We start from the raw sequence: 14,130 nt of genomic DNA, 5'->3' as shown, positions 1-14,130 counted from the left end.
TCTTTCAATAACTATTAAAAATAAGTTCACAATTAGGGTTTCAAATGTCCTAATCATATCTAGTTTGTTCTCATTTAATATTTTATCAATTCCATCATGTGCATATAGAAGTTTTTATCTTTCAGACACATTGATGAAAATCAACTCTGAATCTAATTACTACTTCATTTATTCAGAAATAGCATTTAGGCATAAAAACCAATGTCTCACTTTGTAAAATAATCTTTGGTTAATTTACACATCTAATACATCATATGTTGTGAAAGTTTTAAGTAATACAATGAATTTCACTACTGTCATTTTTGTTTTTAGTATTTACTGTCAGCAGGGCTGAGAGTATCACATGGTTCAGTCTTCTGAAGGACTTTATATGTGTGTATATATATAAAATAAAGCATAGTGCCTTTGAACATGAAAAACATCCCAAAGGCCAGGAGTCCTATAAAGGAACTGAAAGGTAGGAAAGATTCCAGAGAATTTCTCATTTTCAATATGTAAAGTGACTGGTTTAAGTCACTTTCCTGAAGACACAGTGAAGAAGAAAATAGTGTTCCTTATTATGCCATTGAATAAAGCTACTAAAACCACAAGAATTTAGAAATGTTGATCCGAAGCTACATAATTAATGGATCATCAAAAAAGAACCTGTCACTTCGTTTTTAAATATTGAGTTAACTTCCTATGCCAAAGTAAGGGTCACACTTTACTTCCCCATATGTAAAAAGAAAGGGTGGCCTGGCCAGTGCCATTCAGGATTCTCTGCTAACTGTAAAATGCGGACTGCTTTCTTCTGTTTCTTATAGTCCATGTGTATGTTCAGTTCTTTAAATCAAAAATTTTAATGCACATAACCGTGTCAGTGTATTGCCCTTAGTTTAAAAATGTACAACTACATAAATAAAAACTATTGTTTCTTCAATATTACTTGACATTTCTTCTGTAATTTCTTTATTTAAAAAAGTAAATGTAACAAGATACTTAAAAAAGGCTAGATACAAAAGTAGTTAAGCTGCTCACGAACATTTAAAATTTTCCAAAATGTATCTTCAATAATCATGATCTTATAAAACATTTTACAGTTATCAGAAAGTGCCCAGGCTGAGTTTACATAACTGAAATGCCTTAGTACAAATGTCTGGTTAGAACTGAAGTGCAGTACTCCTGACTGACTGCTCACTGAAATAGGGATTTACAAAGAAAAAAAAGTTGATTGTGATAATAAAGTATTGTGCATTGGCCCCATCATATGTACAAAAAAGTGCCCTCACTCAAATGAACAAATTACATGCAAAATATTAGTGATATCATTTAATATCCTAGAGCTCAATGCAGTCAAACCGCAATAAAAGTGGTTTTTATAGGTAAAAGTGATTTCATCTCTAAGATCTGAATGTCCAGAACTTTTTTTTTTACAAGTTCCATATACATGATACACAATTGCAGCCAACCACAAATTAAACACCATAAAAAAAGTTAAAATGAAAACACAGAACATACTTAATTTTTTATTTTGAAATTCCCTATTCCTTCTATACAAGAACCTTTGCTGAAACACTTTCCACAAAGGCAGCAGTGAATTTTCAAACATTTTACAGTTTTTCCCCTCAGCAAAAAGATAAATCACAGTGTAAATTATGTTGTTCTGCTGTCATCTTTGGCTGGGGTTAGACCCAGAAGTTGTTGACTAGCAAACTATTATAGTCAAGTGTTGCTAGTGCTCCTTAGGCCTTTAAGCTACAAACTCAGCAAGGAATGTTTGCATTTAATTTCTTTAAGGTACCACCAGGGGGTGTGACAGCATTAACTTTCATAAACTTTTATAGACAAATGGAAAAAAATCTACAAAATTAGCTAGTAATATTACACAGCAATACACACTTTTTATACTCTACACAAAACCAAAATTCTTGGTCTTAATGGCGAGTAGCAATTTCTGTTTGAGAATCTGTTTAGAGGAATAGAGTGGGACGTAAAGTCGAGAAATGCAAGTGTTTGCGGTAGGAAGATGTTGGTCATCTGGTGGTCTTATTGTGATTGAGGGCATAGGCTGAAATCCTTCTTCACTGGCTGGTAATGATGGGCTTGATGTCCAAAAGTAAACCTAAATAGGAGTATAATCATTACAAGTTTGGCTTTTAACAGATTTATATTCAATCCTTAATTCTGGCAGTATCTAAATAGAGCACTATTCCTGTGTTAGAAAAACCTAAGAAGGGGTGTTATTTTGAACTGGGTTTTAAATTTATTTCTTGTACTAAAAGGAAAAGGTTCTGGGTCAAAAGAGAAAAAAAGGTGTCACCTATGCAGAAAAGTGACTGTTTTAATGCCTCAGTTTCTCATCTTGCAACATCAGGCTGTTGGGCCAAATGCTATCTAAGGGCCTTTCCAGTTACTAAATTCCAGAGTATCTCTTAGTGGGAATAAAGCAGAAGGTCTCCAAAACAGGTTCAAAATTCAGAGGTTATCAAAGAGTTATTTTGCATTTTATCTACTAGCAAAACAACCCAGTTTTTTTTTTGTGTGTGGGGCTTTTTGGTGGCTTTTTTTTTTTTTGTTTCTGGTTTTTTGGTCTTTTTGCCTTTTCTAGGGCCGCTCCCATGGCATATGGAGGTTCCTGTGCTAGGGGTCTAATCAGAGCTGCAGCCACCAGCCTACGCCAGAGCCACAGCAACTCGGGATCTGAGCCACATCTGCGACCTACACCACAGCTCACGGCAATGCCGGATCCTTAACCCACTGAGCAAGGCCAGGGACCGAACCCGCAACCTCGTGGTTCCTAGTCAGATTCGTTTCCGCTGCGCCACAACAGAACTCCCTACTTCTCTGAAATATTTTTATTACTACATACCATTCCTCATTGACAGTAAAACAATCTTGCATTTTTGAGTGCACAACTAAACAAATATATCCAATATCCCAAGTGACTAGGAGACCTATTACCTGAAGCATAGTTTTGTGAGAAATCTCATCTAGAATTCTACAGAAGGGGGCAGGAAAAAAACTGCTAAGTGTCAGGGTCTACAAAATCTTCAAAGAACTGTAAACGGGCTGGTGGAAGCTACTCTAGAGGTAAAGTTGGCTCGTTCTACTCATTTTACACGTGAAAAACAACTGGAAAGTGTTTCTCCAAAGATGAAAGTGGTTAACCAGAGTAGACGATGACATCACTGGACCTTCAAGAAGCTGGAAGAAGAGAAGAAATACTACAGGACTTCTCAGAACTTTTACTTGTGAACTGTGACTCTCTAAGAGGGAAATGAACTATGGAGTCTCACCCCATAACCCTAGGAATAATAATTCAAGGGAGAACTATTTAGGAAACCCTGTTATATTTTTACCTACATCAGGAAAAAACTTAATAGTATGTGAAGCATAACCTTCCAAAAGAGGAAAGGGAAAAAGATAGGGTAAAAGACACTTTGATATACTGCTAAGCACGAAGGAGTTACAGAGAAATAGTCTCCCTCACTCCCCCCACCCACCCCTCTTTCTCTCTCTCAAGACTGAATAATCAGCAAATTTCCCTTCCAGTAGAAGGCAGAAATGCTGAGATTTAACTTGACTTACTGGACTGAGGAGGATGCACTGGTTTAGAAATGGCACTAAAGGAAAACTACGGGAATAGATAAACGTAGGTAACCTTAGAAATCATACTAGATACTCAATCATTTCTATTTTTGTTTTTGGTAGGTCTTCCAGAATTGATAGGGGCCCTTTCTTAAGGGAAAGACTGAATCCAAAGACTGACGACAGGAACCCTAACATTAAAGGTAAATAGGAAACTCAAGTTTCGTGCTTTCTCACACAAGTAACCATTTCCCTTTTCTCAAATGAAATTGTGGGGGATATATCTAAAAATTGGATCATTTTCATACAGTCCATAAATCGTCTAGAATTAAGGATATTCAACAGGGAAATGTCACAGGGAGCTACGAAGAATATGAATACAGAGAATCTCTGATTTTCTAGCTAAGGAATGTCCCTCAAATTTCTGCAAGAAAGTCTAGAGGAGATTGCCTTTCAAGATTAATGGACAGGTTGATTTGGACAAATTCAAGGCTGGACATAGAATCATAAATTAGATAATATAAACTTTTATCATACTAAAAAGTCATGGAATCTAAGTTAACAATAAAAGTAAGAAGATTAAAATCATAGACTTAGTACCCATAATTAAGCTATGCTATTCCCAGTATACAGATGGCAATTATGATACTATTCAAGAATTCTGCAAAGGCTTGCTGCTAGCCAAAAGATTAAGGATGTAGATAAGAAGCAGTTAGCATAGGTAAGCACTATGGGGGGAAAACGTGTCTGAATAATAAGCTGGTATTATCTTTTGGGACCAAGGGTACTATTAATAGCTAAGATGTATTTCACTCTGTTTGTAGTTTTACTAATACTTCAGATGTTCTGTTCTAGAACAGAAAACCAAAACTGCCTTTTATTTCTGACCTTCAGTAATTTCCTTAGCCAAAGTTAAAATGACCAACAGTAACAAACTTAAAAGGCGGCCATACACAGTATTTAAGGTTTTCACTTTTTTTTGTTTTTACAAATTTTGTTCAACTTTAAACTTACAAGATCTTGTCGTTCTGTCATGCTCATCTTTTCCACAATTGACCAGAACCAGCGTTTGAACTGCAAGAGCTTCTCAGCATTTTCTCCTACAAATGAATACAAATTCAATAAATACACACTATATATCAGTTATATTTTTATTAATATTGCTTCTTATAAAAGCAGATATAAAATTAAAACGTGATGGGGAGCTAACCTTAATATGGGAAATTAGGAACGTGTATAATGTGAAATCTCTATAGTTCATTAGTCTATCCTAATGATTAAGACAAGGAAAATGAACCACCAGCCTCAACAATCACTGACTTTAATCTCATCTGTAAATCAAGATTCTTCTCCTGCCCTTAAACTAGTGCTTCTCAAAGTTTAATGAGTTTACAAGCCACTTGGGGGAATCTTTTTAAAATGCAGATTCTCAGTCACTAGGTCTGGGGGAAGAAAGGGGAAAGAAGCCAGAGATTCTGCATTTCTGAGAAGCTTCCAGATGATGCTGATGCTGATCTGAGGATCCTACTTGGAATATCTACATTAGATATATGTGTTTCCCCTTCTAGGTTTTAGGATTGTAAATAAGCCAAATTCTTACCTCACAAGTTTTAACTGAAAACTATGTTTAAAAGTAGAACAATAACTATTACACAATGTTCTATATGTTGCCAAGCATGAAGGTAAAGCAAGTGAATTTATCCAAATTTAATTTACTATAATTTGGCTGAAGCTGTTTGCAAAACAAGAAAAATAAAGGGGAAAAAACTAGAACCTTCATGTATACAATAATCTTGGACTAGAGGTATATAGTCCTCTGATGAATTTCCTGGAGCTTCCAATATTTTATTGTATGGTCACAGCTTAAAAAGTCTATTCCTAGAACATGGGACTTTGGAACGAAAGAGTTGCAACAAATAAAGCACCAATGGTAAATGCTATTCTAGGATTATTCTTTCTAGCATCTTCTTGTGTTTGTGTGCCCTTATGTCTAAGTGTGATTGGGTTCCAGCTCTACAGAGTAAACATCAGGCAGCCAAATTCATTAATTAGAGTTTAAGAACCATGAATTGGGAAAGGTCAATAGAATTGTCACGGGGATTTATTTTTTTCTTAATTCATATATAAAAATCCTTTTTACAGTGTCTCACCACAAAGAATTTTTAATTGTATTCATATTAAACTGTACATTCTTTAAAACCTAGAAAAATTAGCAATGAAAGAATTAAGAACCAAATGCTAAGCTGTCATCGTTCAACCATCTCTTAAAACAGATATATGAAAATACTTGAGTCATACAGCATTTTCTAAGCCCCTGTAAATACGTCTAAGAACCCAAAACTCAGAAAACGGACCAAACTGTCTGTATAGTTTATTCCTTAAGGAAACATTTACAAAATTTCATACCTGATTCATCATTGAAAGAGGTGAAACTGATCAGCATCTGCACATTAACTTCACCACAGCCATTTACCAAAAGCCTAAAATCTTCTGCTGTTAAATCTTCTAATGAATTTTTTGGAAGCACATCCAATAGACCTTTTCTCATTGCCTGGAAGATTTCAAAAATTACTTATTTATTACTATCGGTACTTTATTTTCCACATAGCATTACTGCTAAAACTCAGTGTCTAATTTTGGCAGCCTAAGAATACTAAAAAATTCTAAACACTACTAAAAATTACAGTTCTGTGTTTTGAGTTTCTTTTTAACAGATTTAAAAAAGAGGCAGAGGGGAAAAAAGGCTATAGAGGTTCAAAAGTGAAGTTGTATTGTTATATATCAGGATTTTATCATTTTTTTAAATTATGTTAATAACAGACAGGCTGGTCATTAAGTAAGAATAGCTTCAGTCTGTCAAATCTGCTTTCCTGGTAACATACCAGGAAGGGTATGATAATGACAAAAAAAATAGTCCTAAAATAAACCCCAAATCTTGTATTATCATGTGCCAAGAACTATTCTAAACATCTTAAATATATTAATCCATTTAATCTTATCCTCATTTTGCAGAGGAGGGAACCAAGGTCAAAGTACTTAAAGGAGTTTGCTACTGTCATATACCTAAAAGGGACTGCAGCCGTGATTTGAACCCTGACAGTATGATCAGAGGCTGCACAATTATTCCAAGCTCAGGGCTCAGAAACACTCGATAAACATTTTTCAACAGGAGGAGAAAGGGTTTAACGTAGCAGGCTTGATGTTGTTCTCTAGAAGAGCCTGACAGGAGGAATGGTCCTTGGCTGGCATCTGGAAACTTGGTTTTTGGAATGTTTCCCACCTTACTAACTGATTTTAAGTGCTTAGGGTGATAAATCCGGCTGTACCCTCCTGCCTACACTGCTTGTGCAGAGAAGGTGATTTATGATGAACACGTTTGATTTTCCTCTAGGAGTGTGAACTGCTTATAGGACTGATCTCCAATAAAAAACCTGGGCTCTGACACTTAAGCACACTTCTCAAAGCACAAACACGGCACACACGCTGCTGTAATTCACTGCTGGAGGAAGTATGTTCTTTGTGACAAACCGTGCCCCCAGAGAGAGAGGACTGCACCTGGATTCCTCCAGACTCTTTTTTTTTTTTTTTTTTTTTTTTTTTGTCTTTTTGCTATTTCTTTGGGCCGCTCGCGCAGCATATGGAGGTTCCCAGGCTAGGGGTCGAATCGGAGCTGTAGCCACTGGCCTACGCCAGAGCCACAGCAACGCGGGATCCGAGCCACGTCTGCAACCTACACCACAGCTCATGGCAACGCCGGATCGTTAACCCACTGAGCAAGGGCAGGGACCGAACCGGCAACCTCATGGTTCCTAGTCGGATTCGTTAACCAATGTGCCACGACGGGAATTCCCCCAGACTCTCATCTGATGTATTTTTTCACCTCGGAGAGTCCTTTTGCTATATAATAAACCATACTTATGAGTACAACTGCCTCTGAGTCCTAAGAGTCCTTCTAATGGGTCATAAGAGATATAAATGGTTGCAGGATCCCAGAACAGTAGTCATTTCAGTCTAACAAGCATCCTTTCCACTTTCACTCACCAAATCTACTTTCTGACAATTACATGGTGTTTCAAAGTAGTTTTACCCAAAATAAAGGAGTTGGTCTGGATCCAGGTGTAATTTATAAATTCATTTTGGTTTAAAATTTTTGACTTTTTATAAGCAATTTGAATACGCTGTGAGCTAGTTTAAACCAGAGAAGACACAAACAGCCTCTTCAGATTAAGTAACAACTTCTAGAAAAATACTTACATGTAATGGCTGTTCTGCAACCACCAACATTCTGTGTTCAGCATATTTCCGCACATATTCATACACATTCTGAGGAGTGACTGGTATATTTACACCATTAGGGATAAGTTCAACCTATGAAAAATTTAGGAGTGCCATTTACAAGCAGTTTTGTCAAAGCAGTTATAAGTTAACAGTTCACAAAACAATTTCCTAAATTTTAAAATCTAAAGACAAATCTCTATCTGACAAGCATCTAAGAGAAACAATTCTAGGCCTAAGTAACTATAAACTCTTCCAGCTCTCAGTCTGTCTCACTAACTCCTTTCATCTCTTTCTCTCCATCTCCTTTTCTGTGTGTGTGTGTGTGTGTGTGTGCGCGCACACACACATGCACGCACTTCTCTTTCCTGGTTCCTGTCCAAATCGTTTTTCTATGTGACAAGCACAGCAGACTAACCAAATTCTCTTGCCAGAATCACAAAATCACACATTTGCTTTACCTGTCCTCCACCCTCTTCTTTACACAGGTCAATTGCAAATGCCAAATCCATCGCTGAGAAAACAGCATCGGCATCTGAACTCTGAGAAGCAAGTATAAGTTGCCGCAAACTCTCATACATCACAGGGTCAAAAAAAGCAAAATCATGCCAATTGACCTAAGAAAGTTATCATATGAAAATCAATTATCAAAGAAACATCTTACCTTAAAATCTTAAAACCTTAGATAAAATAATTTTATCTAATTTGAAGATATATTTATAATAATCTTCCACTAAATATAACTGATTTAAAGAGGTAAAATTTTAATAAATCTTTGGCTCTGATAATACATTTAACTTTGGGTCTATATGATTCCATGTTCTTTCCCATAAACCTTGTTAAAAGCTCAACATTTCTATTTTGCTGGGCTTTAAGGCCAGTTCTTCTTTTTCTGCGCAAGAAGAGTGGAGTTGGAACACTTTAAGAAGTCAATCAAGTCAGAATTTTAAAAAAAAGAGGAGGAAAAAATATATATCATGATATGCTATAATAACAGAAAACAATATTCACCACTAGGTTTGAGTGAAGAAAATTATTAACAGACCACAGCTTTAATGTATGAGAAGTGAAGTGCATCACTAGAAATAATGTAGCAGTTGGAGTTCCCTTGTGACCACTGGGTCCACTGGTTAAGGACCCAGTGTTCTCACTGCAGCAGTTCAGGTTGCTGCTGGGGCATGGGTCAGTGCCTGGCCTGGAAACTTCCACATGCTGCAGGTGCATGCATTAATTGGCTTTCCTTCCCCCCAATCATAAAGGAATGTCCAAGCTGTCCAACTATCAAATCACATAAAGAAAATAAGCTAATCCTGTCACCCAGAGATAATTATCAAGCATGCTGTGCCGTATTTTCTTCCATTCTTTGGCCCTTCTACCCATGAACACCCCCATGTACATCCTACATATATTTTTGAAACCAGGAATGTTCTTTTCAATACACTACTACTTCCTTGCCACTGCTACCTGCCACAACTAATAATAATGATTAAAGTCTACTGGGCACTTACTATGTGCCAGGCACTACAGTGATTTCTTTACCATTTTATAAAATGGGGAAATAAGCCATAAATGTCAAGGGGATTTGTCTGCAACAGGATCCAGGTCTGTCAAACCCTCCAAACCCACCTGTGTCACCCATTCTGCTGTGCTCTCTCCTCCATGTATCCAGATTTCCCCCATATCATTAGATAAATGTTTAAAAATGATTTATAATGGCTATTATAATGTTTTATAATATTAAGTTAATGCCATAAACAGTATGCTAGTATATATAGTTATTTTATTTAAAAAAATTTTGCAATTATAAAAGCACTTAGGTTCATTAAAATCACTTACTTTCCTACCAAGCAACACTTTAATCACATGTCTATTCAATGTGATAGGACATAGCTCATTCTGTAACAGACATAGTCCAAGAATCCTAAAAATAAAATCAAGGAAATAGTATTTAAATTCAAAAATAATTCTAGAACATATAGCCCCACACATACATAATATACATACAATAATGTTGAGAAATTTTTTTATAGCCTCATTTCTAATCAGTATGAAGTTGAGCATATGCATATTTTATAAACTAGTATGGTTTAGAAAGTCTCATAAAGTGAAATTTTTTAAAAATTCAAATACAAGATTAGAGTTATTTTACCTGCCAATATTTCTGAAGCAATTCAACCTTGCTTCTGTGTTTTTGCCAGGCCTTGGAGTGTAAAATCCTCTTTTTCCCGGTTGGTAAAACAAGGGGGCATTGTCATCACCATCATCTGTATCATCTAAATCCATATCTACTACGCTTCGACTAGAACCATGACGTTTCCGGTTTTCCTAATAAAAGGATATCAGAGATTAAGTTCCAAGACTGATACTCTTTTTTCCCCACACCCATGGCATGCAGGAGTTCCCAGGTCAGAGACTGAGCCTATGCCACAGCAGCAACCCAAGCAAGCCATTGCAGTGAAAACACTGGATCCTAAACTCGCTGAGCAACAAGAGAACTCCCCAAGATTGATTTTTAACCACAAAACATGTGAACAGGTTCTCTAAAATCATTAAAAACGTGATTTGATAGGTAAAGCAACATTCACATTTAAATATAAGTAAACTTTAATTCACCATTTCAGAACTGTGATATGCAAAGCTTGTGCCTGTTAACTTCTCTGTCCCTTTAAATAAAAAAAATCCTTAATGAAACTCTGGTAGACTCTTTCACCTTAATTCCTTAAATACATTTTCCTTGGATAAACAATTCTGGATTGATGATTCTAAAAGCACTTTAAATGTTCTGGCCTGAGAAATCCACTGCCTTTCAAATCATTGTTTTCCCATATGTAAGGCACTATTCTTTGCTTCCTTATTTATTTATGTATCTAGACATAGTTTCCTTTCAGTTTATCCTGTTTAGGGTTCACTGACCTCCTTGAATCTATAAATCTGTGTCTTATACCATAGTAGGTAAGTTTTCAGCTATTCTTCAAATATTTTCCTGTAGCAATGACATGAAATGTTTGCTCTTTTGATAGGGTCCAACAGGTCTCTGAAACTGTTGTTTATCATCTTTGCTTTCTGCTCTTCAGAAGGGGTGATTTCTACCTACATTCAAATTGACTGATACTTTTGTCACCTTCATTCTGCTACTGACCTATCCAGTGAATTTTTTTTGTTCAGACATTGCACTGAGTGAGGCCGAGGATCGAACCCACATCCTCATGGATACTAGTCAGATTGGTTTCTGCTGAGCCACAAAGGGAACTCCCTTCTAGGCTCACTTTTAAAGTTTCTGCTTCTCTGTTGTGAACCTCTATCTTTCTTTCCCATTCATTAATGTGTTTACCTTTAAATCATAGAACATGAGATAAAGTATTTGATAATTATAACAAGTAGGTCATCTCAAGGTTAGCATCTATTGATTCTTTCCCCAAGAGAACTGGAGAGTCTCTGCTGGTTCTTTGTATGATGAATAATTCTGGAGTGTATCCTGGACATTTTGAATAAATACTAAGTTGTAAAATTCAGTCTTGCTAAAACGACATGGAGAAAGTTTTCTGGCTTTGGTAGGCAATCAACCTGGCTAGGTTCAGATTGGAAGTGTCATCTTCTGTGTGTAGTGGTTCCACTGTTTCCAAAGCCTTTAAATTATACTATTGGGTCTGCCCTGCATATACACTACTGGGACAGTCTGGGACTTGGACAGTGATGTATACCTTAGTTTATTTTTTTTTTTTTTTTTTTTTTTTTTTTTGTCTTTTTGCCATTTCTTGGGCCGCTCTCACGTCATATGGAGGTTCCCAGGCTAAGGGTCCAATTGGAGCTGTAGCCCCCGGCCTACGCCAGAGCCCAGTAACGCGAAATCCGAGCCGCGTCTGCAACCTACACCACAGCTCATGGCAACGCCGGATCGTTAACCCACTGAGCAAGGGCAGGGACCGAACCGGCAACCTCATGGTTCCTAGTCGGATTCGTCAACCACTGCACTACGACGGGAACTCCCAGTTTATTTCTTTTTTATTTTTATTTATTGTTATTATCATCTTTTTTTTTTTTTTTTTTTTTTTTTTTGCTTTTTAGGCCTCACCTGAGGCATATGGAGGTTCCCAGGCTAGGGGTCCAATCACAGCTACAGTTGCCGGCTTATGCCACAGCCACAGCAATACAGGATCTAAGCTGCATCTGTGACCTACACCACAGCTCATGGCAACGCTGGACCCTTAACCCACTGAGGAAGGCCAGGGATCGAACCCGAAACCCCATGGTTCCTAGTCAGATTGTTTCCGCTGCGCCACGATGGGAACTCCCCTTAGTTTATTTCTTAAAGCACTTGCTATCTTCTAGCTAAGATGGAGTAACAGGGGGTCAGCCTTATTCTCCTGCCATACCAGTTGTTTTTTTAAATTTTGACTTCCCTCCAATCTGTGTGCTATTGTTTACTTTCCAGAATCCTCAAGCAGTTTCTTTTTGTATTTTGTCCAGAGTTTTTAGTTTTAATCAGTGAAAGGTAAAATTGTATCTTGGCTGGCACTGACATTCTCAGGTAGTTGACAAATTAAATACATCATGCACTTAAATAAAGACTTCCTTACTGCTATATCATATGTCACATTTTCTCCGGATCTTTGGTACTCACTGCTTCCCAGAGGAACAAGCCCCAGGAATCCACAGTGCCTCTCTCCTTGTCTGCTGTTAATTCAAGACATCTCTAAATTAAAGGCTGTGCTCAACTGGAGGCAGCCAGTGAGTGGGGTTACACTAAGCCCTAACTAAAGCAATCTTATTACTTGATTCTGTATATGACACCTTTATACCTATCTTTATTTTTTCCTCTGCTGTAATCAAGCATTCTTCTTTTATAAACACATAGTTTCTTCATAAATATGGCTTTCATTCCCCCTTCTGTAATTTAAATTCCAAGTGATTATTATTAGCACATGAACAAAACATCCCTTACCTGTACCTTTTCTGAGGAGTCTAATAATCCAAGATCCAGGATACTATCAGCTCCATTTTCCCTAAAAACAAACAAAAAAACCTTTCACATTCCAGATAACTGAAATTTCTAGAATTTAGTGTAAAGAAAAGCATATGCATGTATAAGAACTCATAAATACATTAAATTTTTGAAGTAAAATCATTATCTAGGACACTCAGAAAACTTAATGCAGTTCTAGGAGCAGAAATGTCATAATATACACAAGAACCCTAGATGCTGTATGTCTAATCCAAGCCAATGAACTAAAGGCTACCCAATCTAAGACAAAAGAAGTGTAGTCTTCACAGGGGTACTGAAACTTAAGCTCAGGGGGAGCATTGTAAAAGAACACAAAAAATGTTCAGAAAGCAACCGCAATAGGAATCAAATTCTCTTCTAGTATATTTAAGTAATATAGAATTCATTCCATAAGGCCAGTCAACGGAAAATACTACTAAATTAGCAACCCTTACATATATTTATAAAAATCTTTTTTTTAATCAAAAATGCACATTATTCACAACTTCTTCTATAATGAGTTAAGCTATATCAGTGTGCTGATACTTCCAGAAACAGGGAAAAGGAATAAAGACACAGTAAGCACATAATAGTCCTGAGATGAAAATTAGTAACAGCAAAGAAAATAAACTTCAAGCAATCATCTTTGGTTCGGACCATTCAAAGGCTCTGAGACAGGTAAACAGTTGACACAGATGAGTGGCTATTTAGTTTCAGGGCTTAGCCTGAACCATCTCTAGGACTATTATCTAATCTAAGTTCCTCATTCAACATCATGAGTAGGAGAAAAAAAAAATCCAGACATTTTCATCTAAAATAATGTTCCAAAGTCTCATACTGGATGTTAAGAGTAGCCCCAGGATACAAGGGCATAGGATAAGTATGGCATATCTTCCTTTAACTTTCACCTGGGGAAAAGAAGGATAAGTAATTTAACTATTAGATAAGTGTTATATTAAAACAAATACATTACAAAATAGAAAGCAAGAACTTGCATTATTTTTAAAATTGGGTGGCCTAAAAGAAATTTCATGTTCATTTTAAGAACTCATGAATTATACCCAATTCCCTGACGTATTTGGCCTTTATCATTAGGGGTATTCGGGTGGAGAACGGAAATGTATTTCTTATAAGTTAGAAGGTTCATTTTTAAAGAAACTTCAGAACCTAAAATGACATTGCTAAAATTCTACCCTTCGAACACATGGGAAACTTGGCTGTCTCACTCATGGATTTTAAGCCACTGCTTAAAAAATCACTTAGTCTTGTACTATTTAGTATAAAGTTTATGATATGATGACACCCAC

General features: G+C 36.5%; 1 protein-coding gene across 10 annotated transcripts in view; it reads right to left on the bottom strand.

Annotated features, from left to right (window-relative positions):
• The window catches only part of UBR5 (ubiquitin protein ligase E3 component n-recognin 5), a 148,717-nt gene continuing 135,512 nt past the window's right edge, over nt 926-14,130 (bottom strand). For 6 of the 10 annotated variants that reach the window (XM_021089033.1, XM_021089034.1, XM_021089031.1 and 3 more), the window contains exons 52-59: nt 12,785-12,845; nt 9,992-10,167; nt 9,679-9,763; nt 8,304-8,459; nt 7,822-7,935; nt 5,974-6,118; nt 4,582-4,667; nt 1,294-2,101 (exon numbers count right to left, since the gene is read on the bottom strand). In XM_021089033.1, the coding sequence (XP_020944692.1) occupies nt 1,889-2,101; nt 4,582-4,667; nt 5,974-6,118; nt 7,822-7,935; nt 8,304-8,459; nt 9,679-9,763; nt 9,992-10,167; nt 12,785-12,845 (1,036 nt within the window). In that variant the 3' untranslated portion in view covers nt 1,294-1,888. Of the gene's footprint in view, nt 2,102-4,581; nt 4,668-5,973; nt 6,119-7,821; nt 7,936-8,303; nt 8,460-9,678; nt 9,764-9,991; nt 10,168-12,784; nt 12,846-14,130 lie in introns of all 10 variants that reach the window. The other 4 variants (XM_021089039.1, XM_021089038.1, XM_021089030.1 and 1 more) reach the window with 3 other exon arrangements.

This window comes from Sus scrofa, chromosome 4 (assembly GCF_000003025.6).
Source record: "Sus scrofa isolate TJ Tabasco breed Duroc chromosome 4, Sscrofa11.1, whole genome shotgun sequence".
NCBI lineage: Eukaryota > Metazoa > Chordata > Mammalia > Artiodactyla > Suidae > Sus > Sus scrofa.
The sequence above is the reverse complement of the archived record's forward strand: the minus strand, read 5'-3'. Positions and strand labels throughout refer to the sequence as shown.